The 27,539-nt window shown below is 46.1% G+C and overlaps 1 protein-coding gene across 4 annotated transcripts in view; it reads left to right on the top strand.

Moving 5' to 3' along the window:
- The window catches only part of LOC147666515 (N-acyl-aromatic-L-amino acid amidohydrolase (carboxylate-forming)-like), a 544,437-nt gene that overhangs the window by 442,123 nt on the left and 74,775 nt on the right, over positions 1-27,539 (top strand). For all 4 annotated transcript variants that reach the window (XM_086949028.1, XM_086949027.1, XM_086949026.1 and 1 more), the window contains exons 2-5: positions 7,236-7,488; positions 7,960-8,155; positions 11,485-11,578; positions 16,408-16,515. In XM_086949028.1, the coding sequence (XP_086805154.1) occupies positions 7,256-7,488; positions 7,960-8,155; positions 11,485-11,578; positions 16,408-16,515 (631 nt within the window). In that variant the 5' untranslated portion in view covers positions 7,236-7,255. The remainder of the gene's footprint in view (positions 1-7,235; positions 7,489-7,959; positions 8,156-11,484; positions 11,579-16,407; positions 16,516-27,539) is intronic.

Here is a 27,539-nt window from a genome sequence, read left to right on the forward strand (position 1 = left end):
TCTCGGCATTGTTAAAGTTAGAGCTATTGGCATTGCTCATGACATTATTTTTATTTATGTTTTTGTTTTTAAAACATAAATAAATGGCATTGTCATTTACAATGCCAATAGCTTAATCTCTCGCAAATGCGAGACCTATTGCATTTGCACTCACACAGAGCCATATACACAAAGCCACCTACCACACAGAGAGCCACCCACACAGAGTCATTCACATAGAGCCACCCACCCACACACAGAGCCACCCACACACAGAGACACCCACCCACACACACAGAGCTACCCACACACACAGAGCCACCCACACACACAGAGCCACCCACACACACAGAGCCACCTACAAAAAAGCTACCCACAGAGCCACCCACACACACAGAGCCACCCACACACACACAGAGCCACCCACACACAGACAGAGCCACCCACCCACACACAGACAGACGCACCCACCCACACACAGACAGACCCACCCACACACAGACCCACCCACACACAGACAAACCCACCCACACACACTCACAGAGCCTCCCACACACACTCACAGAGCCACCCACACACACAGAGCCACCCACACCCATACAGAGCCACCCACACAGAGCCACCCACACAGAGACACCCACACAGAGACACCCACACAGAGACACCCACACAGAGACACCCACACAGAGCCACCCACACACACAAGCGAGTGGAGGGGGCTGTTAAAGTTGGCAGAGGGCACAGAAAGGACAGAGGTGACTGGCACCCACGCTCGAAGCGAGTGGAGGGGGTGTTAAGGTTGGCAGAGGGCACAGAAAGGACAGCTGTGACTGACACCTACGCTCCAGGCGAGTGTGGCGGATGCTAGGGTTACGATTCAGAGCACACGAGCACCATTACTGCGTTAACCTCCACCGAGCATCCAGTTCTCCAAAACAAGCTATTACGCTCTTTCCAGCCCTCGGATACAGACGAGCCTATCCCCAATTTCGGCTGCTCCTGGATACTACTCTGAGTGACTAGTTACCGCTCCAAGCATCCGTTGGAAACACAAGTTCACTTTATTCGCAGTAATGTAGAAAGGCATAAGTGATATTTATGTAAAAAGACAACAATGATTAACTGTTTGTCCTGATGATGATGCCCATAATTTAACAAGGCATCGAAACGTCGTCGACTTGCTAAAAACCCCTTATGCAATATGATACTAAAATATTGTAAAAATGCAAGGTTGTGGTTATGAAAATTCAAGTCTGTAAATACTGAACACAAGTTCACAGACCTATTGTAGCTTTGCCCTTTTGGCCATTGCTTTTGTTGTTTTGTCTTGTATGTTGTGGGTCACGGCTGTGCCCACTTGTTATCTTAGTGTTCTTCAATTTTTTGTTTCATTGACCAAAACGCTTAATTAAAACTTCTTGTCCGGCTGGACAATAGACACTACACTTATCAGGTGTTTTGATTATTTGTCTGTAATACATTTTGGCCATATGTTGGGACCATTGTTTTGTAAAATAGGGTTGGCAGAGGGCACAGAAAGGACAGGGGTGACTGGCACGAGTGGTGGAGGGAGGATGCTAGTGTTGGAAGAGGGCACAGATGACATTAAGGGGATGTACGTGTGCGGCTGGGTATGTGGGACTCGGCCTGGTGACTCTGCCAGCGGGTAGCCCCCTTCGGCCTCCCTCGTGCCACAGTTGGCAGGCACACACTCTCCTTCCGTCCTCATCCCACGGCGGCGCCCTCAGCGGTGACAGTGTTAACGCGCAGAGGCCAGAAGGAAAGGCCTGGAAAGCCGAGCCCCGGCGTGTCGCGGCCCAGCGGGCCCTGCTTTATTTATAACCACAGGAACATTTTAAATATATGTGAACGCTGCTTCCTCACACCCTCGCCTGCTGTAGCGCTCCAGACCGCAGCACTGGATCCAAAACAACAAACACACCAGCAGAGCTGCAGCAGTTCGCAGGCACACCTATGCACGAGGCCCGGCACCGCGTGCACACCTATGCACAAGTACCAGCACAGCGTGCACACCTATGCATGAGTAGGGACACTGCGTGCACTGTAGGAGCCCACGTGCACTGTAGGAGCCCGCATGCACACCTCTGGGAACTTCACCCGTGGACTTCCTGCCTCGAGGTAAGGAAGGCTTGGTAAATCTACAACAAAGTTTTAAGGTGGCAGCGCGTTGCAGATTTTAAGACCCTCACCTGCACGTTTCGGAACCTCCTTAAGTTACTTGTGGCTGAGACGAGCGACACTGCACACTGATTGAAGCAACACGTGAGGCGCCTTGAAGTTACGATTCTGCTTTCTAGGGGCTTCAGTGCTTTAGATGCTGTTTCCCGACTAGCTGCTGGTACAATGCCTTGCGTAAGGGTATCAGAGATTTTAGATTCCTCACAAAATTAAAATGGCTTTGTCAATCGCAAGTACAATCGCAATCATTAAACCAGGTTTGTGCAGAAAATGCCCCCGGAATCCCGCCGCGGCCGCACCGGAAGTCAGGCAAGGGTGCCTGTGACTGGGGCGGGGCCTGGTCCGGACCGGAAGAAGAGGCAGGTGGAGTCAATGCGACTCGCGGCCCGGGGCTCCTGTGAGCGGTGGAGAGCCCCGGAGCCGCCAGCAGGAGGTTGCACGAGATTGGCCCGGTAAGTTCCAAAGGGCTGGGGGGGCTTAGTGCACTCGTGTGTGTGTATGCTCGTGTGTGTATGTATGTGTGCGACGGTGACGGTGGAGGCGGGGGGGGGGCTCGATGCACTTGTGGGTGCCCGCGCGTGTGTGTATTTGGGGGGGGGGGGGGGGGTGTCTCTGTATGTATGTGCGTGCGTGTGCCCTTGTGTGTGTGTTTCTGTTTATGCGCATGCGTGTGTTGTATTGGAGCAGCGCGCATTGAAAGAAACTTTCAACAGCGCTCGTACTTGTGCGCGTGTAAGTTTGAAATCGCCTCTAAGGAAATGCGCGTGGCCAGGATTGTCTCCTGGAAAGCAGACCCAGCAACAATAGGTTCTCGGCGAGAACGCGCTTCCGCGCGCTAAGCCGAGACCTAAAAAGGGCGATAAAGGGTCACCGGGGAATTACAGGCCCATCAGTCTTATTGATGTTACGTAACTTTTTTGTGTAAAATCATCTTGACGAAAATCCAAAACTGGATAGAGGACAACAATGTTCTTTCAAATCCACAGGCAGGATTCAGGGCCGCAACCAGTACCACGGACCACGTTTTTAGGTTTCTCCTGTTAATCTGGAAAGAAGTAACAATTAGAGGAGGTCACCTATATGTAGTGTTCGTGGACTTAAAGACCACCTTTGATTCTATCGACCGGTCCCAACTTTGGCTAGAACTGAGCTCATTGGTTTTCAGCATATTGCTCAGACTTTTGGTTAGGTTACATCAATATACCTTCGCCAGGGTCAGGTGGAATACTGACGCCATAGCTGTCCAGAAGGGCGTTCGTCAAGGATGCGTTATTGCTCCTACACTGTTTATCCTCTATATAAATGGCCTAATAGGAGAACTTTTTTAATTGCGATGGCGACCCCCCAAAATTGGCTGGAAAGGTAGTGCCCTGTCTGCTTTTTGCAGACGACACACTGCCTATTGCCAGAACACCCTGTGGCATTCAAAATCTTTTGAACAAATTTGCCCTAGTTTGCAAAGATAAGGGTCTAGAAATAAATGGGCTGAAGACCAAATATATGGTCTTTAATCCATATAAGTCTAATAAGAGGAAACTTACCCTGGGCACGCATAGTCTGGAGCTGGTTGGTTCTTTTGACTATCTGGGTATCCGTATCAACGATAGGCTGGCATGGACACCGCAGATAGAAAAAAGTATTGCGACCCTTCAGCATGTTGATTGTGCTATAGTTCAAAGACCAAGAGCTTCCCTTTTTCGGCCAATATCTCCTATTATTGAAATTCATAGGGCTAAGGGTCTAGGTGCGGCCCTCTATGGGGCCGAATTGTGGGGGTTGGAAAACATGACAGAACTAACTTGTGCTGAAAACAAATTTATGAGAGCCATTATGAATCTCCCATTGAATACACCACTCCTGCCACTTAGATTAGATCTTGGCCTAAAGCCTATTGACCAATATGCCACTTTGAGGTCAATCCTGTTCTGGATCAGGGTGTGGATAAGCAAAACACAGGTGCCCCTGAGGGAGGCTTTGGTAGAACTGACTGCTCTCCATAATCAAACAGGCCGCATCAAGTGGTTTAGTAAGATCAAGGTTTGGTTTACAAAAATTGGGTTGGTGCAGCTCAGGTAAGACTCAGGGTCTATGACTAAATTTACAATCCCTTCAGTCAAAAAAAGGTTCTGGGAACTAATGATCTCAGAAAGGGTTGACCGGTTTGCACATGGCACTTTGACTGCGGGATTTTTAAATATTAAAGGAGTATTTGCGTTTGAAAGGTTTATGGATGATATTGAACCGCCCCAGGCTCGAGCTCTGTATGTTCAGTTTAGATACGGAACCCTACCGAGAGTTCATGGGGAAACCTGTCTCTTAAACCATTGTGTCCTTTATGCCTTATTTCACCTGAAACCACTGAGCACTTTTCTGTTGTTCCTTTTACGCTAAACTTAGGAAAACTTGGCTGGCCCCTGCATGCCATATTTTATCTTTTAATTGTCCATTGGAAGCCAGGCGTAATTTTAAGTCTGATACCACAAGCTGGCTTGTATTTGCTGTTTCGAGTTTTTCGAGTTTTTTTATGTTTGCGTGATGGAAAAGGTCAAAAATGGGTAAACTGGTTCTTGTGTTGTAGCACTGTTAACATAATTCCAACCAGATTCAGTTGTATCCTTGTTCAGAAGCAGGCTCTTTTTTTATGGAAAATGCATAAGAAACAAAAAATGCCTTTTGACAGCTAACTGTCCACCGAACTTTCTAATGTCTTCTTTTGGAGGTGCGATCATTAAGGGATGTCACTATGGACCCATAGCCCTTAACAAAACTCCTGTAGTATCCAGTCAGGCCCAAGAAAGCTCTGACCCGAGTCTGGGTAGTGGGAGCAATCCAGTCCATGATGGTCTGAATTTTGCTCACCATTGGTTTAATTGCCACTATGCGATAACTCCAGCTAATTCACACACAACCACGTGGGCAATACGCAAGTCAAATGCACCAGTTTGCATGTAAACATGTCTAGATTAATCCTCCAACCACACCCCACAAACGTATAATATCTATCAACAACAAAGCATCAAATATACTCAAGTTGCCTGCTTTATACTGAAAATCACAAACATGCGGCTCATATCTCTCAAAGTCCGGTATGGGTGAGGTACAGTAAGTTGGTACTGAAGTCGGCGCTCACAGACTTTTAATATGTGTGTGCTTTGGGAGATTTTTTTGCCACACTGTAATGTATACGCACAAAAAAAATGTCTTGGGCATCAAATCTTAACTACATAATGACACACTGCACGCCTGTGCAACATGATGATTGCTTGCACGCTACACAGACCGTTCGTGAATTCAGCCTAATTTTGTCTTGGGCATCAAATCTTAACTACACTAATTTCGTTGTCTGTAATTTAAAGCAGCCGTATTGGAGCAAGAGGAGCGCGTATTATGTAAAGCGATCTAAGATTGGTGTACCTCAGCCAATCCTAGTACGCTGCACAAAAATCAGAAATGCTCATTGGCTCTAGAGTCCCCCACTTGCCTCTGCAGTTGAGCAATATTGTTTATAAATACTGTTTGTCATGGACGGGGCAAGTTTGAACTGGATGGTGACACTCTGTCTCGGCCCGGGTAAATTATGCTGTTGCTACACGCAATTCAGGACTGGAAGGGAAGGTGCAGGAGGGCAAGTGGTGAATGGGTGGCGAATGAGTGATGTTTGGAACCTGGTCACGCAGACCCGGCATTGATCACCGATGAATCCATGCACATAATGTTTCTCAGGCAATTCTGTATGCTCTAACAGTCTCTGTTTCTGACAAAGCAGAGCTGTAACAAAATCATGCACTTTTATCTAAGTCTCTGCACCTCCATTGAGCCCTTCTCACTCAATCTTTCTTTGTTGTACTTGACATGTAACTATACGCAGTGTAGCTGTTTTGTAGGCGGAAAAAGGTTTAGCGGTTTTAGCAATAATGTAAGTAGGACTGTTCGAGAGTAGGACTTTTTTTGGGGACAAGCAGGTAATTCGTTCTGAGCTGTTAACAATGGCTAGCGATGCGGAAGAAGAGATAAGAAATGCAGATGGCCATTGCGCGCGTGCACGCAAGCTTGAGGCCAGGAAAAGCTTGTGGGTAGCACTTTGAAAACCCCGTGCTAAAAGTCGAGCAAGCAGTGCATGCGCTGCTCTAGGCTCGACCTAAAAAGAACAGAAGTTCATTTCCAGAGAAAGGAGCTACACCCAACGCTTCACAGGCAAACCTGGAAACTTCGCAGTGGCTGAGTGCAGCTGAGAGCTCTGCTGCAAGTGGAAGAAGTCAAAATCTAGAAGGCAATCCATTGATGTCCGACCTGCTCAATGATGTGCCCTTCTCTTTAGCACCACATGTTCTGGAAGTGCTCAACACCTACAACAGCTTTCCTGATAAAATCCTCACTGCTTGTATTAATGACAATTTATCAAGATTTTTGTATGATTTCACTCTTGAGAATTCCGAGCTGTGTGAACCGTGATGTGGCATGTGTTTCTGTTTAGTCTAGGATCCTTTAAGCACCTTCATTAGAAATGTGTGGGACATGAGCAATTGACCTGTCATTTTCATGTTTATTGTATTGCGAAATGTTGATGTGCCCTTGTATTTGTAAGTCTGAACTGTTATATTGAGAGTACACGTGCAATCTTAAATTGTGATTAAAGCCTTCATTGTGCCTTGTAGATAACTTCTAAAGCAACTCCTGGACAAGTAAAAAATCAAAATGTAGGCTGGAAAAGAGGCACTGAGCTAAATAAAAGCGACCCGACAAGTGCTTTGGAAGGGGCTGTGTAGTCGTGGGGCCAAATCGAAAAGAATGAGGAGAATACAATTGAAATGGAGGCATCCATCCGCCTCACGCACGCCCGAACTCTGTTCATTTGCAACACCACTAAAGCCGGGGCTTAGCTGACTGTGTGCATTATCTAAGAAAAGGAAGGATGCTTATGTATTTGTTTTGCAGTTTTTCCCCAAGTGTAGGATAAAGCATATAGCGCCTGGCCACCCGGGGGTAACAGTGCGCTCTACAAATTTCAAGAACATTAACTTATGAGGAGGCCAACTTTTTTGTTGTTGTTGTTGTAGGGTCCTATCCTGCTCGTAGGATGACATCCCAGACCGTCTTGAAGCCGCTGACTCGTGTTGTCGTGAGCGGGGGCACACATGGCAATGAAATGTCGGGGGTCTTCCTTGCCAAGCACTGGATTAAAGACCCTTCTGAGCTGCAGCGTTCCACCTTCAGTGCCTCAGCCTTCATCGCCAACCCACGTGCCACGGAGAAGTGCGTACGGTACACACAGCAGGACCTGAACCGCAGCTTCAAAACAGAGTTCTTAGAGTGAGTACTTTTCTATTTCTCTTGCTTTCTCTAGAAACCTTGCTACTTCCCCTTTGGTCTCATTCCTGGGTGACCTACCTCACTGAAAGACGCCCTCTTCGCCACAGGAGAGAGACACACATGCACATACACAGCACCTACATGCACACAACTGCACATTCACACACACACAGCACACAGACACACAACAGCACATTCACCCACACACACCCGTGCGTACATACACACACATGCATCCCACACCCACGCTTGCGCACACACACACACACTCTCACTCACTCCCTCCCCCTCACCAATAGTACACAGCCCTCAATGGACCTGTGATAGCCCAAACTGCTCACTTCTTGACCATTTATCCCTTAGATCTCAGGCCAAGCGTAACTCTTTAATAGTACTCCAAAAGACATCCACACCAAAAGACAGGTACTAATGAGGATTCTATTCCCTGGTCTTCCACGTCCCCCCTTGCAGTGCTCCAGATTCCCAAGACGAGCCCTACGAGATGCAACGAGCAAAGGAACTCAACAGAATCTACGGTCCGAAGGGCTCTCCGGAGGCTCATGACTTGATGTTCGACATGCACAATACCACCTCCAACGTGGGGGCCTGCATCATGGTGGAGAGCCCCCAGAACCCCTTTTCAGTCCACCTGGCAAACTACATGAAGGTAGGTCTTACTTTTCAAAAGTATAACATTACAGCACAGAAGCAAAGCATATGAATCACAAAACAATGGCATTTACAGTAACTCTTCCAAAACATACACAAACATCATAAAGTTGTCACATTTGTTAAAAAATTTCCAAAATTTCCAATCAGTCTTGATAATGGATCAGGCTTACAGTGGTTCATGGGTAGGCATTCTGTTGTCTATGCAGCATATTGGCTTTACATGTCCATTCTAGGTTCATTGTCAATGACCGTCTTAATCCAGCGGGCAGGACATCCACTGCGTCTTAACGGGATACCCTGTCTGCTAAATTCTAAATCAGGTCCTATGTCTTTAACACTTTACTATTCAATCTCTAAAACTAGTATAATGCAATAAACAAGGTCACTTGACTCAGTTACAGAACTGCAAAACTAAGATACTTTTCAGCTGGTCTTCCCCGCCGTTGACCGAGTTATCCTAAAGAAGCGCATCTTGGAATTCTCTTTATCAATAATGTTTGATCTAATTGGGCATTTGACCTGCTCATAGATCCTCAGATGCCGGACTATGTTCTGATACTGACCATACATGGTGACCACTCTGCTCCCTGTGACAAGAGCCTGGACATCTACTGAGCAGTAAACCTCAGCTTCAATCTGACTCTCACAGGTGATCTATTGTGACCGACCAGATCCTCTCACAGGCTGAACTGCTGGATCCAGTTCTGACAATACACTAGACGATTAATGAAAACAGAAACCTCTTCAGTCTTGCTTTCAGGGAATCCCTTCCACATGTTTCATGTGTCCTGACATTTTCGCCGCCTCATACACGAGGAGTAGATTTTTTTCCATAAGTGGCAAAAGCAGCAATTGAACCGAGGCCAAATAGGTTGCTGTGCATAGTCTCACTTTAACCAGCAAGACCCACAGACTTAACCCCTTAAGTGCTGCGTCGGTGCGTTGGCCGACGGCAGCACTACCTCCCCAGTGCTGCGCACGACCATTGGACGTCCATTCAGCACTAGATCCAATGGACAGCGCAGCACTGGGGAGGGATGTTCACGAGCATCTATGAGGTTAATACAGAGAAGAATGCAAAGCCACCGTCCATCTATCTATGTATGGCAGCACAGCGGATGAAGTGCCCGATTGTGGCAGCTCGAAAAATGTGTATGCTATACATAAATGATCAGAAAAACCTATTTAATGCTGCTTTCTATTAAAGAATGGTTTATTGCAAATCAATAGTTAAGACAGATATTCCAGAGCACTGCTCTGGAAGCACAGAGCTTCCAGAGCACAGTTGTCCAAGCACATTACCAAAAGGAAGCATTATAAAGATAGAAACAATTGAAAAGAAAAGAATGCAGCTAACAGAGGGTAGTAAAGCCAAGAGTAGACACTGAAATAATCACCAGTAGTCGAAACCAGCCAGGAAATCTCCGAGTAGAAAAGTCAAAACATGTTAATGTATCGGCACTGCACAATTTAGCTATTGGTTAAAAGCACAGCATTCACTAAAAACAAAAAATACATATTAATATAAGTGGCAGTGAAAGTGATCTCGCAAGCGATCGCTATTGTGAAAAAAAAAACACGCCCGCGAATGGTGCGTGCGTGCTCGCCACAGCGAAACATTTGTTTTCAATGATCGCGCTCGTGTCTGGGCACAATAATTGAAACCACATGGCCTTTGGTGCGCGTAATAGACACCAATAGGACATGGGCAGAAGTGCACCCTCCCATGGCCTATTGCGTGCCGGATTTGTAAAATACACGCTTGCAAAGGCCAATAACATGCCACAAAAGGAAAAGCACACGCTTGTGCGTGTGCCATTTCTAGGGCAGTCTCCTAAACCCCATTTTTGGCTCCTAAATTTCTTGCGCTGCGCACTGCTTCTAGGCGAGAGGCCTAAAAAACGAGGCAAAAGCAGAAGGCTCTCAGAAAAACGGGAGAGAGGAAGGAGAAGTAAAGAACGAGGCAAAAGCAGGAGAAAGCTCTCAGAAAAACTGGAAGGAAGCAGAGCGGTGCAGCAGCATGAGAGAGCTGGGCCTGGGAGAGGATGAGTAAAAATGTACACATGACAAAGTTGGTGGACAGTGATTTTGTTTGGCCCTTGGCATTTGTCAAGTTCTGGAGTAAAGTTAAAAACTCAATCCATCCCCCTACATCTTTTCACGCCTTATAGAGAATTGAAGGCTCAGAAGAAACCTGTTAATGGGGAAAAGGGGAAGGGGACAGAAAGGGAGAGACCCTGGCTCCTACGGGTGATTGGTAAGGTAACTCGGGATGGAACAGCAGAACCTGGACCAGTGCCAACTGGCATCCCTTTGAGAAACAGATTCCAGCTACAGCTCTCCGGGCTCCAGGAATCCTGCCACAGAGTTGATGGAGGCATCAGTCCTTAATTTGACCCGGTGGTTTTCTGTGCTCGGCACCACCACTCAATTGTCAACACTAGCACTTGGGACATTCTGCCACAAGGTGGCAGTGTCTAGCTAATTTACGTATAACCACAAGAACAGTTAAGTGTTAATTAAATATACATTAAAAATGACTATTATCTGCCTCCCAAGCCATTCTTATAGCTTTGGGGGCGTGAAATAGTCCAAATTGTCACGCTTGTAGGAATGTGATGGTTAGTAGTTGTGGTGTTAATATCATTGGCACTGTAGCAGTGGGAATGTGTGGTGCAAGCTATAGTGGTCTCCTGACGAGAAACCTGGCACTTCCATTATTACAAATAAAACACTTGGAGGCATTGGACACACAGATACAGAAGGATGGTTGACGCCTGTGAGAGTGAAAAAGCACTCGGGAATCAATAAGGGGATAAATCGGGGAAGCTGGGTGCAAACTGAGCATCTGTGAGGGAGACGGAGCAATTGTTCAATTTCAACCTTACATTTGCTGATCAGGAAAACGTATAGCGGTGCTGTTTTTAAGGACCCAGAATGGCAACTAGTTGCGGCCAGCCCAACAGTGGCTACTGCAGTGTGAGAGGCCTACTCTGATGTGGAATGGCCTGTCCTGCTCTGGTGAATGCATCTCTACATTCCTTCCTTCATAATGCGTCTTCTCCTTCTTCTCCTGCTACTATTGGTGAGTGTCCCACATGTTTATACACTGAGTGCAAGACAGTCTTCTTATTTGTATCTGGGAACCCAACAGGGTTCTGGTGAAGACATCTCACAGACTTCTGTGTTGGCCCACTTCTGGGCCCACATTAACACCACACATTGCTCACTAAGGGCCTATGTCTACTTGGGCTATGCATTGCCTTTCTAAGATGTCATGATGTTTCTGCCCTCATTGATTCTCTGATTTTGTTTCCAAAATAGAACAATTTTGCGGACGATAAATGTACAATCTGCGTTTACGATCTGGAAGGTCAGGAGACGTACACCATGAACTCCATCTGCAAGAATGCCATTAGTGAGTCCATTCTCAGGTTTCACTCTGGAAGGTGGGAGGATTGTCTGATGGTGCAAGACTGGCGACCTCGCAGAGGATATGAAATGTCCGGGGCTGAGCGGAGTGCCTGAGGGTGGAAGAGTGGTCACCTCACAGAGATATGAGTAATCCAAGGGTGAAGGGGGGTCTGATGGTGGAAGAGTGGTCACCTCACACAGATATGAGTAATCCAAGGGTGAAGGGGGGTCTGATGGTGGAAGAGTGGTCACCTCACACAGATATGAGTAATCCAAGGGTGAAGGGGGGTCTGATGGTGGAAGAGTGGTCACCTCACACAGATATGAGTAATCCAAAGGTGAAGGGGGGTCTGATGGTGGAAGAGTGGTCACCTCGCAGAGATATGAGTAATCCAAGGGTGAAGGGGGGTCTGATGGTAGAAGAGTGGTCACCTCACAGAGATATGAGTAATCCAAGGGTGAAGGGGGGTCTGATGGTGAAAGAGTGGTCACCTCACAGAGATATGAGTAATCCAAGGGTGAAGGGGGGTCTGATGGTGGAAGAGTGGTCACCTCACACAGATATGAGTAATCCAAGGGTGGAGGGGGATCTGATGGTGTAAGAGGTGTCACCTCGCAGAGGATACGTGTTATCTGGGGATTGGGGGGGGTGTCGTCTGATTGAAGAGTGGTCATGTTGCAGAGTATATGAGTTATTCAGGGCTGGGAGTGGTGTCTAATGGTGGAAGAGTTGTCAACTCACATAGGATATGAGATATCTAGGATTTTTTAGGGGTACTTGTTGGTGTAAGAGTGGTCACCTCACAGAGATATGAGTTATCCGGGGCTGACAGAGGTGTCTGATGGTGTAAGAGTGCTCACCTTGCAGAGGATATGAATAATCCAAGGCTGGGGGATGCCTAAGGGTGTAAGAGGGGTCACCTGGCAGAGGATAAGAGTAATCCACGGCTGGAGGGGGGTGTCTGATGGTGCATAAGTGGTTACCTTTCAGAGGATATGAGTTATCCAGGGTTGGAAGGGTTCCTGATAGTCTAAGAGTTGTCACCCTGCAGAGGATTTGAGTAATCCACAGCTGGGAGGGGTGCCTGATGGAAGAGTGGTCACCTCATAGAGCACGTGTTATCAAGGGCTGAGAGCGGTGCATGATGGTTTAAGAATGGTCACCTCGCAGAGCATATGTGATGTCCAGGGCTGAGAGGGATGCCTTATGGTCTAAGAGTGGTCACCTTGCAGAGGATATGAGGTATTTGGTGTTGGGAGTGGTGCTTGATGGTGTAACTTGGGTCACCTCACAGAGATATGAGTTATCCAGCCTTGGAGTGGCGCCTGATGGTGTAAGATGGTCACCACACAGAGATATGAGTTATCCGGGGTTGGAGGGGTGTATGATGGTTTAAGAGTGGTCGCCTCATAGAGATCAGAGTTATCCAGCCTTGGATTGGCGCCTCTTGGTGTATGAGTGGTCACCTCGCGGGAAACATCCTTTACAAGGCGAATGTTACAATGCGTCGCCATTACAATGCGGTTGTAACAACGCAACTACCCTTACATCGCAATGCCATTACAACACATGGCATTACAATACATATGCTATTACGACGCTTGCCTTTACAACAAATTTCGTTGTAAAGGCATGTATGGTAAAGGCATATGTGTAAGTATAAGATAAGTACTGGGTTTAGGGTGGGTTTGGGTTTTGGGGTGTAGAGGTATAGATTTTGGGATGCCAAGGTTAATTTTAAAGGTTCAGGGTGGATTTTGGTTTTGGGGTGCCAATGATAATTTTAATGCTTAGGGTGGGTGTGGGTTATGGGGTAGCAAGGGTAATTCTAGATTTCAGGGTGGGTATGGGTTTTAGGGTGCCAGGGGTAATTTTAGTTTAATTATAAAAAACAACAAGGGCACCCAATCGAGTCAGCACAGGACCTCGGGGAACATATGAGTAAAGACAACAGCGGTCCTATGCAAGGAGGGATATAGTCAATAGGTAAATATAGACACAATGGAAACTATATTGTAAATTGACTTGCCCAGCCGGGCAGAGGTCTAATATTTAATTTAGAACCACAATATTAGGAGATACCTTCAACAATTTCTTGGAGATGGGCACAAGCCTGTGCCCAGACGTTTACAAATTGTCATGGTTAGCGGAGTGGATAGAAGGTAGAGAAAGGTTTTTAGGCAAAAGCTATTGTTTTCTGTGCATATGGCAATAACAGAATTCACATTTACACCATTACTTGAAATATAGTAACAGATACACAACAGAGTATATGGTGTAGAAGTTGGGGGTCATTTTAGGGTTCAGGGTGGGTTTGGGTTTTGGGGTCCCAGGGGTAATTTTAGGGTGTGTTTGGGTTTTGTGGTGCCAAGGGTAATTTTAGGGTTCAGGGTGTGTTTGGGGTTTGGTGTGCAAGGGTTCATTTTAGTGTTCAGGGTGGATATGGGTTTTAGGGTGCCAGGGGTAATTTTAGGATTCAGGGTGGATATGGGTTTTGGGGTCGCAGAGTTAAATTTAGGGTTCAGGGTGGGTTTGGGTTTTGGGGTCCCAGGGGTAATTTTAAGGTGTGTTTGGGTTTTGTGGTGCCAAGGGTAATTTTAGGATTCAGGATGTGTTTAGGGTTTGGTGTGCAAGGGTTAATTTTAGGGTTCATGGTGTGTTTGGGTTTTGGGGTGCCAGGGCGAATGTTAGGGTTCAGGGTGAGTTTGGGTTTTGGGGTTCAGGGTGGCTTTGGATTTTGGGGTGCAAAGTGTAATTTTAGATTTTAAGGGGGTTTGGGTATTGGGGTAGAAAGGCTAATTTTAGGATTTTAGGGGGTATGGGTACTGGGGGTACTAGGAGTAATTTTAGGGTTTTAGGGAGTATGGGTCTTGGGGTAGTAAAGGTAATTTCAGAGTTTTAAGGGTTAAAAAAAAATATATATATATATAAATATATATATATATATATATATGTGTGTGTGCATGCACGCTGTCTCCTCATTCCTCATACACCAAGCAGCAGGCCGTAGACGCAATTTTGCAAGGTGTGCGAGGAACTACACAGAGGTTGAAGCAGTGATATATGTGTGTATATATATATATATATATATATATATATATATGTATATATATATATATATATATATATGTATATATATATGTACAAATATATATATATGTACATATATATATATATATGTATGTATGTACCAAACTCCTGTCTATCGGATCTGGATTCCGACTTCCAACCAGGTACAGGCCACACTGAAGCGCTTCAAATGATTGCAAGGTGGTTTATTGACCCCCTGTCTTCAGCATGACGCGTTTCGGCTACGTCACTGAGCCTTGTTCACATTAGAATGGGAACCAATGGTTGTGATTAAATTCTGTGCACAATCAGTGAATGGGCGTTAACAGCACAATAGACATAGAAAACACATTCTTAAAATTACACTCCGATGTAGATCCATTTAAATAAGATGTGGTAAAAAATATATATGTGTGTATGTATGTATATGTATATATATGTGTATGTATGTGTGTATATATATATATATATATATATATATATGTATATATATATATATATATATATATATATATATATATATATATATGTATATATGTATATACTTACCTTAAGCACTTTTATCAAGTGTATGCCTTTTCCACGCATGCCTTTGCATTATAATGGTATGCGTGGTAAAGGCATAAGTGTGGTAAAAGTTTGCGATGTAATAGAAATGCTTTGTCACAACACTTGTGTTGTAACAACAGCGTTGTAATTGCATGCAATGTATCATCATATATTCTCACAACGCAGCGGATTTGAGTAATCCACGGCTGGAAGAGGTGCCTGATGGAAGAGTGGTCACCTCATAGAGAACATGTGTTATCCATGATTGAGAAGGGTGCTTGATGGTGTAGGCGTGGTCACCTCTCAGAGATTCGAGTTATGGAGGAAGAGTAGTGACCTCACACTGAATGAGTTGTCTGAAGCATGAGGGGTACCTGATATCACCTCCGAGAGAATGACTTTTGGGGCATGAAGGTGTTCCTGATGTTGTTGCAGCTGTCATCTCATAGAGAATGATGTGTCTGTTGCTGGGTGGTATAGTGTTAAGGCAGTCATATCTGAGGGAATACGAGTTATCCGGACAGGGAGAGATGTTTCAATATCTTTACACAGAAGTAACTACCTGGGGCAAGCAGGAAAGTTGTATGATGGTGTAAGAACAATCATCTTACAGAGGATGCCTTATTTGGGACTAGAGAGAGGTCTAATGGTCTAAGAGCCGTTAACTCAAAAAGAATCATTTATATTGGGCTTTAAAGGTTGTCCAGTGGTGTAGACCAGTCACAGCACAGGGATTGACATGTCTGGGGCCTGGGAGCAGTGCTAGGTGGTCTATCAGTGGTCACCCACAGACAGTAAGAGCTAAAAGAGATGCAAGTGCTATAAAATGATGCAAATAAGTGGCCTGTGGCTGCACACGGGGCACGTGCTGGTGTAAGAGGGGTTGGTTATCTCATAGCGGATATGCTTCAACTACAGTTGTGTAATATACGGGTTGATGTAAAAGAGAATAGTTTTTTGTGATATCCCACATGCTGTAAGAAATATATCAGACTGGTTGTATGTTGAAGGACTGTGATACTTCCTTCATACATGAGTGATTGTCTTTCTGAGGGATGCCTGATGATGCAGGAGATGTTGACATGCAGTGGGGGTCTTCGACACTCTAAGAGATAGTAGCACACACTTGTTAAAAGACATTACGTGGGTTGACTGATGTCTCTGAAGGTGTCACAATGTGTACTATAGATGGTCCAATCTTCTTCTCTCCCCAGCGCTTGAAGTTGGATCCCAGCCCCATGGTGTTGCCAGAGCAGAATGTCTCGCTCAAATGAAAGTTCTCATCAGACATGGATTGGATTTCATCGAAAGGTTTAATCAAGGTTTGTAGTGGTAAAGAGAGACAAACCCTTGGTTTGAAATGGTAAAGAGATACTAACTCTTGGTTTGTAATGGTAAAAAGAAATGAACCCTTGGTTTGAAGTGGAAAAGAGATACTAACTCTTGGTTTGTAATGGTAAAAAGAAATTAACCCTTGGTTTGTAGTGGTAAAGATAGAGGCACCCTTGGTTTGTAGTGGAAAATAGAGACTTACACTTGGTTTGTAGTGGAAATGAGATGAACCATAGACAAAGCCTTGGTTTCTAGTTATAACGAGAGAGGACATTTTGGTTTGTAGTTGTAAAGAGAGAGCAACCCTTGGTTTGTAGTGGTAAAGAGAGGGGAACCCTTGGTTTGTAGTGGTAAAGAGAGGGGAACCCTTGGTTTGTAGTGGTAAAGAGAGAACGGGTTGAAATGGTAAAGAAAGACGTACCCTTGGTTTGAAATGGTAAAGAGAGACGGACCCTTGGTTTGTAGTGATGAAGAAAGACAACCCCTTGCTTCATAGTTGTAAAGAGAGGAACCCTTGGTCTGTAGTGGTAAAGAGAGAGAAACCCTTGGTCTGTAGTGGTAAACAGAGAGAAACCCTTGGTCTGTAGTGGTAAACAGTGAGAAACCCTTAATGTGTAATGGTAAAGAGAGGTAAACCCTTCATTTGTAGTGGTAAAGAGAGACATACACTTGGTTTGAAGTGTTAAAGAGAAACGGACCCTTAGTTTATAGTGGTAAACAGAGACAAGCCCATGGTACGTATTAAGGAGAGATTAATACCCTGGTTTGTGGTGGTAAAGAGAAACAAACCCTTGGTTCATAGTTGTAAAAAGAGAGGAACCCTTGGTTTGTCGTGCTGAAGAGCGATGAACCAGAAACAAACTTTGTTTGAAGTGGTAAAGAGAAACAGAGCCTTAGTTTATAGTGGTAAACAGAGACAGCCCCATAGTACGTAATAGTAAGGAGAGACAAATCCCCTGGTTTGTAGTGGATCCTTAGTTAGTAGTGAACACAGAGACATAAACGCTTGGTTTATAGTGGCAAAGTGAGACAAAACCTTGGTTTGTCGTGATAAAAAGAGACAAACCCATGGTATTTAAAAGTAAGAAGAGACAAATCCCCTGGTTTGTAGTGCTAAGAGAGACGAACCCTTGGATTCTAGGGGTAATAAGAGACAAACTTGTTGTATGTAATTGTAGTGAGAGAAGAAGCCTCTGGTTTGTGAAAGTAAAGAGAGACAAACCCTTGGTTTGTTGTGGTAAAGAGAGACAAACCCTTGGTTTGTTGTGTGTAAAGAGAGACAACCCCTTGATTCGTAGTTGTAAAGCGAGAGAAACCCTTGGTGTGTAGTGGTAAAAGGAGACACAAACCTCTGGTATGTAATAGTAAGAAGAGTCTAATCCCCTGATTTGTGAAAGTAAAGAGAGACAACCCCTTAGTTTGTAGTGGTAAAGAGAGACAACCCCTTGGTTTGTAGTGGTAAAGAGAGACAACCCCTTGGTTTGTTGTGGTAAAGAGAGACAAACCCTTGATTCGTAGTTGTAAAGAGAGAGAGAAACCCTTGGTTTGTAGTGGTAAAAGGAGACACAAACCTCTTGTATGTAATAGTAAGAAGAGTCTAATCCCCTGATTTGCAAAAGTAAAGAGAGACAACCCCTTAGTTTGTAGTGGTAAAAAGAGACAACCCCGTTTTTGTTCTGAAAAAAAAAAGAGACAACCCCTTAGTTTGTAGTGGTAAAGAGAGAGGAACCCTTGGTTTGTTGTGGTAAAGAGAGACAAACCCTTGATTCGTAGTTGTAAAGAGAGAGGAACCCTTGATTTGTAGTGGTAAAAGAAGACAAACCTGTGGTATGTAATAGTAAGAAGAGTCAAATCCCCTAGTTTGTGATAGAAAGAGAAACAACCCCTTAGTTTGTAGTGGTAAAGAAATATAAACACTTGGTTTGTAGTGGTAAAGAAATATAAACCCTTGGTTTCTAGTGGTAAAGAAATACAAACCCTTGGTTTCTAGTGGTAAAGAAATACAAACCCTTGGTTTGTAGTGGTAAGGAGTGATCCACCAGAAACAAACTCTTGGTCTGTAGTGGTACAGAGAGACCAACCCTTGGTTTCTTTGTGGTAAAGAGAAACATACCCTTGATTCATAGTTGAGGAACCCTTGGTTTGTAGTGGTAAAGAGAGATGAACCCTTGGTCTGTAGTGGTAAAGAGAAACATACCCTTGATTCATAGTTGTAAAGGGAGAGGAACCCTTTGTTTGTAGTGGTAAAGAGAGATGAACCCTTGGTCTGTAGTGGTAAAGAGAAACATACCCTTGATTCATAGTTGTAAAGGGAGAGGAACCCTTTGTTTGTAGTGGTAAAGAGAGACTTACACTTGGTTTGTTGTGGTAACGAGAGACGAGTCCTTGAATTGTTGTGGTAAAGAAAGATAAACCCTCATAATTCTTCGAGGTTACGGACCGACTCTCTGTCACATTGTGCTTCTGAATTGTTGGTTTGTAGCGGAAACATCCTGCATCTGAGGAGTAAACTTTAGATTTCATGTAGCCTTAGTTTTGACCCATCTCACTAATGACTTCATGGCACTGCATATTTATGTGGAAGAGGCAAGGATGGTTGGAGGGGGGAAAAGCAAACAAGAAAATAAAGATAACAGAGCTCAACTGTTCCGGGAGCATACACTTTAGCATTTGGATGTAAATCTAGGGTAAGGGGCCCAAGTGTCCTGGGACCATGTTTTATAATTATTGTAGGGTTCATCTGAGTAACAGTGCTTAAGGGTCCTTGTAATATACATTATAATTATTTTGGGGTACATCCTGAGGGGGCTGAAGTGTCTTGGGAGCATATATTTGACTTATTTTGGTGTACAACCTGGGTGAGGGGGCTCCAGAGTAACATGCATTTGTAGCTATTTGGGGGAAAATCCTGGGTGAGAGAGTTCTGAGTGTTGGGAGCTCACATAATATTTAGTTAAAGGTAAATCTCATGAGAGGATGCTAAACACTCCTTGGATTACAGCTATACTTATATCCAGGGTGAGGAATCTTAAGAGACCCAGGAGCATATATCATAAGTTACTTGGTAGTTAATCCTGAGTAACAGAGTTCAAGAGTTCTGGGGCATGTATCATAAGTTATCTGGGGTAAATCCTGGTTAACAGTGCCCAAGAGCCCCAGTGATCCTCAATTCTTCGTCCAGCCCTCAGAGAGTGCATTTGTATGAAATGATGTTGCATTATGATGTATATCCTGCAGTCGCAGTATGATTGTATTATGTGTGTGCGGTTTCTATACATATGTCCTGATGTTACTCAGACACAGTTCTTTAAAGTAAATAAAGCAGTCATGCAGGTCAGAGAAGACCCGACTGATCTGCTAAATAATTTAAATCTTGAACAACACTTATTTTTACCTACACATGTGAAAGGCCATACGTTAGACCAGCTTTGGTCAATTGATCTATCAGCGGCGCATATTACAGTCTCTCCTTGCATATGGTCAGAGCACCGCTTAATTGAATTATCGCTATCTGGTCTTACTTCTTCAAAATCTTCCCCTGTCCTGGACTTCTCTGCAGACATTGTTCCCAAGTTGACCAGGACCACTTCTTGGAATCGTTAACTACCACGCTCCCCTCTCTCCTCATGAAAGTATTTATAGTCATGCAGAAAATATCTCCAACTGGTTGACAGCAGCCAGGAATGTACATGCTCCTCTTTGGAAATCAAAACGAGCTTGAAGCCATGATGCTTCCAAATAGTTCTCTGAAGGTTGGAAATAGAAAGAACACCCTTTGTTGTGCTGAACAGCAGAAACTTTGTTCATCACACCTAAAAGATTATAAAAAACTAATCAGGCAGGCTAAGACCGCCTTTTTCTCCTCCAAATTTTTTTGGGCTCCTAGAATAAGCCCAAAAACTTTCTCAGGGACCTTCCCTGTCTCCCCATCCTTTTAATTTATACATTTTCCTTTGGTGCACTCTCTAAAGACGAGGCAAGTCAGAGTTTATAATTATGCGCATGATCTCAATTTGTGGTTCACTATCAATCATTTCCTCAAATCCTTCGAAATCTTTCAATATGCTGCTCATCCTAGTTTGGAGGACTAGCAGCCAACCTAAACTCAATTCTGTTAAGACAGATCGTCATCACCTACAATAAGTTGGACCTGTGGAATCCCTCTTTCTGGACCCCTACGACGAGCACTCCCCCCAAGCCCAAGAACTCTGTTAAGAGTCTTGGAGTCCTGACTGATGGGAACCTCTCTATGAAACCCAAACTGGGAGCGGTCATGTCCTCCTGTTTTGTACAGCCACACAAAAATAAGAAAATTGGCAGATTCTTACATTTAATGCCTTGGTCTAGGTCATTTTGGCATTGGTCATCTCCAGGTTGAACTATGACAACTCTCTTTATCTTGACCTCCCTAAAGGCCTCAATTGTAGACTTTAGCTGGTCCAAAATCAGGCAGCTAGGCTTATTTTTCAACAGCCTAGATGTTGTCACATCACTCCTCTGTTGAGAAAGTTCCATTGGTTACCAGTTGAACAACGAGCCATGTTCAAGACAGGCTGTATTATCTTCAAATCCCTTTATGGCAAATACCCTGCTTTGTTATCTTCTCAAATTAAAAAATATGGCCCCAATCACAATCTAACGTCCACTCTCTTGAATCTCCTTACAATCTCCCCATTCAAAAAGAAGAGACTAGTGGGCTGTAGGTTTTCTGTTCTTGCCCCTCATATTTGAAATTTTCTTTCCCCAGAGATTAAATTCACTTCTAATGGCATGAGATTTCGGAAGCTTCTGAAGACTTGGCTCTTCAGACAAGCCTGTGATTAAACCTTTGTAATGTTGCGTGCTGTCTTCTGTTGCATATCACCAAGAAACTTCCCCGGTGGCCGAGTGCTCTATAAAATCCAGTAACATAACATAACATCTCTTTCTCCAATAGCTATTTAATTATCACCCATGCCAGTATACCACTTCTGATGAGCGCTCTGCCCTCTTTATGCTTCCTGCCTCCTTCTGTTTCTGCCCCATGTTCTCTGTGCTCCCCCATCTGATGTGCTCTTTCTCTGACCTCTCCTGTCCTCTCACAGTCCTCTCTGTTTTACTCTCTCTACCTACCTCTTCTGTGCTCCTGCCTCCCTGTGGTTTCTAGCTGCATATCCTTTGCTGTGCTTTTGCTAACTTCCCCTCGACATTGTGCTCTCTTTCTCTGACTTCTCTCTGTCTCTCACTGGGTTGTAAAACCTTTTTTGGTAATTACTTTGCACTTTTAATTGTAATAGAGGTGCATTTAGTTTCACAGTAGCTAGTGTTGTCGGGGAGGGGCACTACCACCCCCTTCAGGCAGCTATCAATAGTACAGCAGGTGCAGTGGTATAGCAACTTAAGAGTCTCAGCGGCACAGTGAACCCTAATACACAATCAGATGTCAGGGGGCACACCAGCCTTCCTTCCACCTGGCCCACAGCACCATTGCTTAGCTTCCACTGAACTGGGCAGTATTTCCTACTCTGGAAGGTCACCTTCATAAGGTTCCATTTGTAAGTATTTGGATGTTCCATTTGTCTGTATTGCCTATAAAGCAATTCATGGGCAAGGTCCAGCATATTTGAAAGACTCCTTCTGTCCTTACAAACCTGCCAGATCCCTAAGATCCTCAACCGCTGGACTCATGCAGGTTCCCAGTGTGAGAAGTTGGCCCGATATATAATGTTCGCTATTCTAGCGACCACTATGCATCGGTCCAAACGACCCTTATGGTGATTGGTTGTAAGTCAACCTTAGACCAGCTATCCTAGTAGCGTGGATACGAGCAGTCTTCGGGCTAAACTCTAGAGGGCGTGTTAAGCCAGCTGTTATACCATCACATACCCCTTGAACCCCAAGTGAAAGGACACCACACAAGTGTTATGAAAATAAACAGTGTATTTATTAGAATCACAACAGCCCTGGACTCTTTATGAGGACAGGGTACTAAGCACAGAACAAAACTCTTAAGAAAATACTTCAAGTGCACAGTTAAAACAAGTGCCCGAGGGCACGGAAAGTTCTAGTGGTCTTGGGCGGACCCGATAAGGCAAGTCGGAAGCGAGGGACTCTAGACCCTTAAGTAAGGAGGCTATGCAGACACCGTAGTGTCGGAGTTACCTAGCCACAAGGGCTGCGGCTGCACAAGTCTTACAGGCGTCGGGGGTCTTCGCTGACGAGCCAGGAGCCGGAAGAAAAGGAGTTGCTGGCCGGCTACCAGTGATGAATAGTTCGTAGAGATCCAAGCCTGGATCAGAGATCGATGATACCTGAAAGCAGAGGGGACCAAGTTCGTACTACTAGCCAGTAGTCAGAGGGTACCAGGAAGGCACCGGATGGCCGTCACCTCGACTAGGTGAGTGGGCGACGCTAGGCTCTGCAGTCTCACGGACCAGGAAGCGTTGTCAGGATGGAGGTGCGAGCTGTCCCATGAAGATTGATGCTGTCGGCGTCGCTGGGCCCAGGATTGGGGCAACAAGCCTTGGCAGATTTCAGGGCCACGTGGTGGGCCTAAAATGGCGTCTTGAGTGGACCAGGAGGGTCCGCGGTGCTCCTCTCGTAAAAAGGAGCAGTAGGCTAGTCTGGAGCAACCAGACCAGCAGCGTTGGTTGTCGTTCGTTGTCAAAGGGTCACAAGCCAGCGGCTAGTGATCGGACAACGTGCTGAGCAGCGGCAGAAGGCCCCCACGCAGATCGTGGAGATGCTGGGAGACTGCACTTCGGTTCTGGAGCTGCTCAGGGTCGGGGCTTCTCGGACCCCAGAGCACTCACCAGAGAATTCCTTCGGTGGTCGTGCTGAGTTAAGAAAACGTGCAGGTTCTGATGATGGCCGGTCCCTCGAGGTCTTGTCGCTCCCACAGATCTCAGCTGAGCTGACGATGTGGGTAGAGGTCAGAGGTGCCAGGGAGTCGGTTCTCGTCGAGCTGGGTCGTCGGATTCCTGAGGAAGGACTTGCAGCAAACCGCAGAGTTCTTAGATGGTGCCCGCTGATGCAGGGTGACTACTCCTTAGCCACAAGGGAGAAATCTTGAGAAGAGTCTCGAAGTCCTTTCGTAGAAAGTATTCTTGATTCAAAGATGATCTAATTTGGAAGAGTCCCCGCTCCGGCCTTTATCCTAAAGAAAGGGGTGGGTACATGACTAGGTCCTGCCCTAGGGGTGGGACCAGGAAGGGAGGTAGTTACACCCCTCTCCCCTGCCGGACTTTCCCCAGGTCAGGGGCCGCGCGCCCCTGGAACTGGTTCTAACCGGCAGATGCGTAGTGAGCACCGGGGTGCCACTCCGCAGTCACCTTCCTGCAAAGCCCTACCTACCCAGAATACACAAACCCTGTCTTGGACGGTGCGAACACCGCCCCTGACAGGAAACCCTTTGTCCAAGCTCTCCTCGCTGGAAGGATTCCCAGCAGCAGGAGGTCAGACTCGTGTCTGTGGTGGCAGCATCCATTTTGTGGAGCTGAGGCTTCAGTTAACTTTAACCGGGGTTCGCAGTTACGTACATGTCGTGTCCCTCTAGAAGGGTGGAATGCTAACCTCGTCGCCAGAATTGGTGAGGGGGCAGCATCCCGATTCGTATGACACCTTACTCGACATGTCTTGATAACGCTATACCGAAGTTACCGATGATACGCGTTATCATGGAACAGCCATTGGGTCTTGGTTCCGCAAGCTGCAACCGGGCTCGGCTCGTGCCAGAGCCCAATTCACACGATTCCACGCACTCTGCCTTCAGGATTGTTAAGGCCTGCCATAGGAGTGACTGATAGGAATTCGGGTGTCCATTTTGAGTTTAGTACTGAAGTGAGATTCCACTACTGTTGGGCTCAACTTCCTCCAATCACTATCCACCGTGTGTGCCTTTCTTTCCAGTACTGAGTTGCTATGAGCTCTCAGGGTCAACCTCTGGCTACCTAAAGCTGGAGGCTGAGTCCCTCTGTTTGGCTTACTGGAGGGACAGGTCAGGTTTGGGGTTTTTAGGCCCCAGGTTTGGCTGTGCCCAACAGTGTCCAGCTGTGGGAGTTCCCTAACTAAATTTAAGGGGGATCCCTCAGGAGTGTGTTTTATTTTCACTTGGCTAGGACTACTAGCTTCAGTGATCCTAATCTGCTGATTGGGAAATTCTTTTGGACAGGGGGCCCTTTGGGGTCCACCACTGGCCTCCTGACCTCTACAGCCCTGGGCTGACTGAGGCAGGGTAGAGAGGGGCAGGTTACCTGCTCCAGACTGGGTCCCACCTGGGAAGGTTCCACTGTCATCAGGGGTTCTGCCAGGCTAGGCCTGACTACCCTGGTTCTGACCCATTTGTCCGCCCTCTTACCCAATTCCTGTGGAGAGGTCAGATCAGAGTCTACCAGGTGCTGGTGTAATAACTGGTTCTGACAATTACTTAAGATTTGCTCTCTGATAATTAGATTGTACAATCCTTTAAAATCAGTATCCTTACTTCCCAGTAGCCAGCCTTCAAAAGCCTTAGTGGCACAATCGACAAAGTCAGACCAGTCCTGAGACTGAGTTTTCTGGGTATCCCTGAACAGCAACCTGTACTGCTCAGTGGTTAAGCCGAACCCATCAATCAGTGCGTTCTTCAGGACCTGGTAATTGTTAGCATCCTCAACTCTAGTAGTGAGGAGCTTATCTCTACCTTTACCTTCAAAGGAGAGCCACAAGATAGCTGCCCACTGACTCTGGGGGACGCACTGTACAGTGCAGGCCCGCTCCAAAGCAGTAATCCATTTGTGGATGTCGTCCCCTTGCTTAAAGGGGGGCACTATCTTATTCAGGTGCTTAGTGTCTAAACTCCTGGGTTCCCGTGGGGGAATGCTGCCACCAGTGGGAATGGTCTCACTCAATTCTTGCTCTCTAGCAAAGGCGAGTCTTTCTTTGGCTAGGGCAAGTTCTTCCCTTTCGATCCGCAGATTGACTTCCCGCTCCTTCGCTTCGTACACTCTTCTCTGAGGGGATGTCATCCCTCTCCGAGCAGAGCCTCGAGAGCTATTGGTTCGAACGGATCTGTTAGAGCCTCTCGACAGAGACCTAACTCGTCCGTTCCCAATGTTAAGCTGGCCCGAGAGAGGCCCCAGGGGTCTCCTAGTACCAATCTCGTGCCGGCTTAAGTTGTCCTGAGTTAGCTGACTAACTATGACTGGACCTTTGTCTGCCTCGTCTCCAGATGTCTCTGGTTCCTCGTCCTCCTCTTCGCCCCCTGCGGAGAGATGGATAAGGTCAGGCTCACCTCGGGTTCCCTCGAGGGGGGGCATATCCACTTCTGGATGAGAAGGGTCGGTGTTACCCGCCCTCCTGGCATCATAAGTCTCCAAGAGACCAATCAGAAATGGAATGGTAGGGTTTGCACCCTGTTTTAGCTTACGCGATGTACAGATCTGTCGCATCTCGTGGAAGCTAAGTGCAGCATATCTGGAGGTGACCTGTGGAAGGTCGACTGACACAAGGGGAGACTCAGAGTTTCCTCCTTTGTCTGACATGCTGCTTCTAGTGTGGTGTAAGTGATGCACCTACCTACACTATGGGTTTACCTACTGATCCCTTGCTAAGAGTTGTAGCCAAGGTGTGCTAAGCCTTGAGGAGCTACAACAGCTGGTTCAGTAGAACTCAGAGTATTCTAAGCTAAGTTATATGAACCTGGAGTACTTATGCAATCTTTCACAAGATGTTCTTAGGATACGCGTGGTAACACAACAGCAAGCTCAAATCCCAACCGCTGCTCACCAATGTGAGAAGTTGGCCCGATATGCAGCGTTCGCTATTCTAGCCACCACTATGCATCGGTCCAAACGACCCTTATGGTGATTGGTTGTAAGTCAACCTTAGACCAGCTATCCTAGTAGCGTGGATACGAGCAGTCTTCGGGCTAAACTCTAGAGGGTGTGTTAAGCCAGCTGTTATACCATCACATACCCCTTGAACCCCAAGTGAAAGGACACCACACAAGTGTTATGAAAATAAACAGTGTATTTATTAGAATCACAACAGCCCTGGACTCTTTATGAGGACAGGGTACTAAGCACAGAACAAAACTCTTAAGAAAATACTTCAAGTGCACAGTTAAAACAAGTGCCCGAGGGCACGGAAAGTTCTAGTGGTCTCGGGCGGACCCGATAAGGCAAGTCGGAAGCGAGGGACTCAGGACCCTTAAGTAAGGAGGCTATGCAGACACCGTAGTGTCGGAGTTACCTAGCCACAAGGGCTGCGGCTGCACAAGTCTTACAGGCGTCGGGGGTCTTCGCTGATGAGCCAGGAGCCGGAAGAAAAGGAGTTGCTGGCCGGCGACCAGTGATGAATAGTTCGTAGAGATCCAAGCCTGGATCAGAGATCGATGATACCTGAAAGCAGACGGGACCAAGTTCGTACTACTAGCCAGTAGTCATAGGGTACCAGGAAGGCACCGGATGGCCGTCACCTCGACTAGGTGAGTGGGCGACGCTAGGCTCTGCAGTCTCACGGACCAGGAAGCGTTGTCGGCGACCAGGATGGAGGTGCGAGCTGTCCCACGAAGATTGATGCTGTCGGCGTCGCTGGGCCCAGGATTGGGGCAACAAGCCTTGGCAGATTTCAGGGCCACGTGGTGGGCCTAAAATGGCGTCTTGAGTGGACCAGGAGGGTCCGCGGTGCTCCTCTCATAACAAGCATTTGCAATGCAATAGGTCTCGCATTAGGAAAGTTTGAGCTATTGGTATTGTAAATGACAATTTTTTTATTTATGTGTTGGTTTTGAAAATAGCAAAATTAATAGCTTCGTCATTTACAATGCTAATATTTTTAACTTTCGCAAATGTGACACCTATAGCATTTGTAATGTAATATGTGTTGTATTTACGTGTCACAGCAGCAGAAGAGGGTGGCACAGCAGCAGAAGAGGGTGGCACAGCAGCAGAGGAGGGTGGCACAGCAGCAGAAGAGGGTGGCACTGCGGCTGAAGAGGGTGGCACAGCGGCTGAAGAGGGTGGCACAGCGGCAGAAGAGGGTGGCACAGCGGCAG

The sequence above is a fragment of the Lissotriton vulgaris genome, unplaced genomic scaffold (genome assembly GCF_964263255.1).
Source record: "Lissotriton vulgaris unplaced genomic scaffold, aLisVul1.2 SCAFFOLD_440, whole genome shotgun sequence".
NCBI classification, from domain to species: domain Eukaryota; kingdom Metazoa; phylum Chordata; class Amphibia; order Caudata; family Salamandridae; genus Lissotriton; species Lissotriton vulgaris.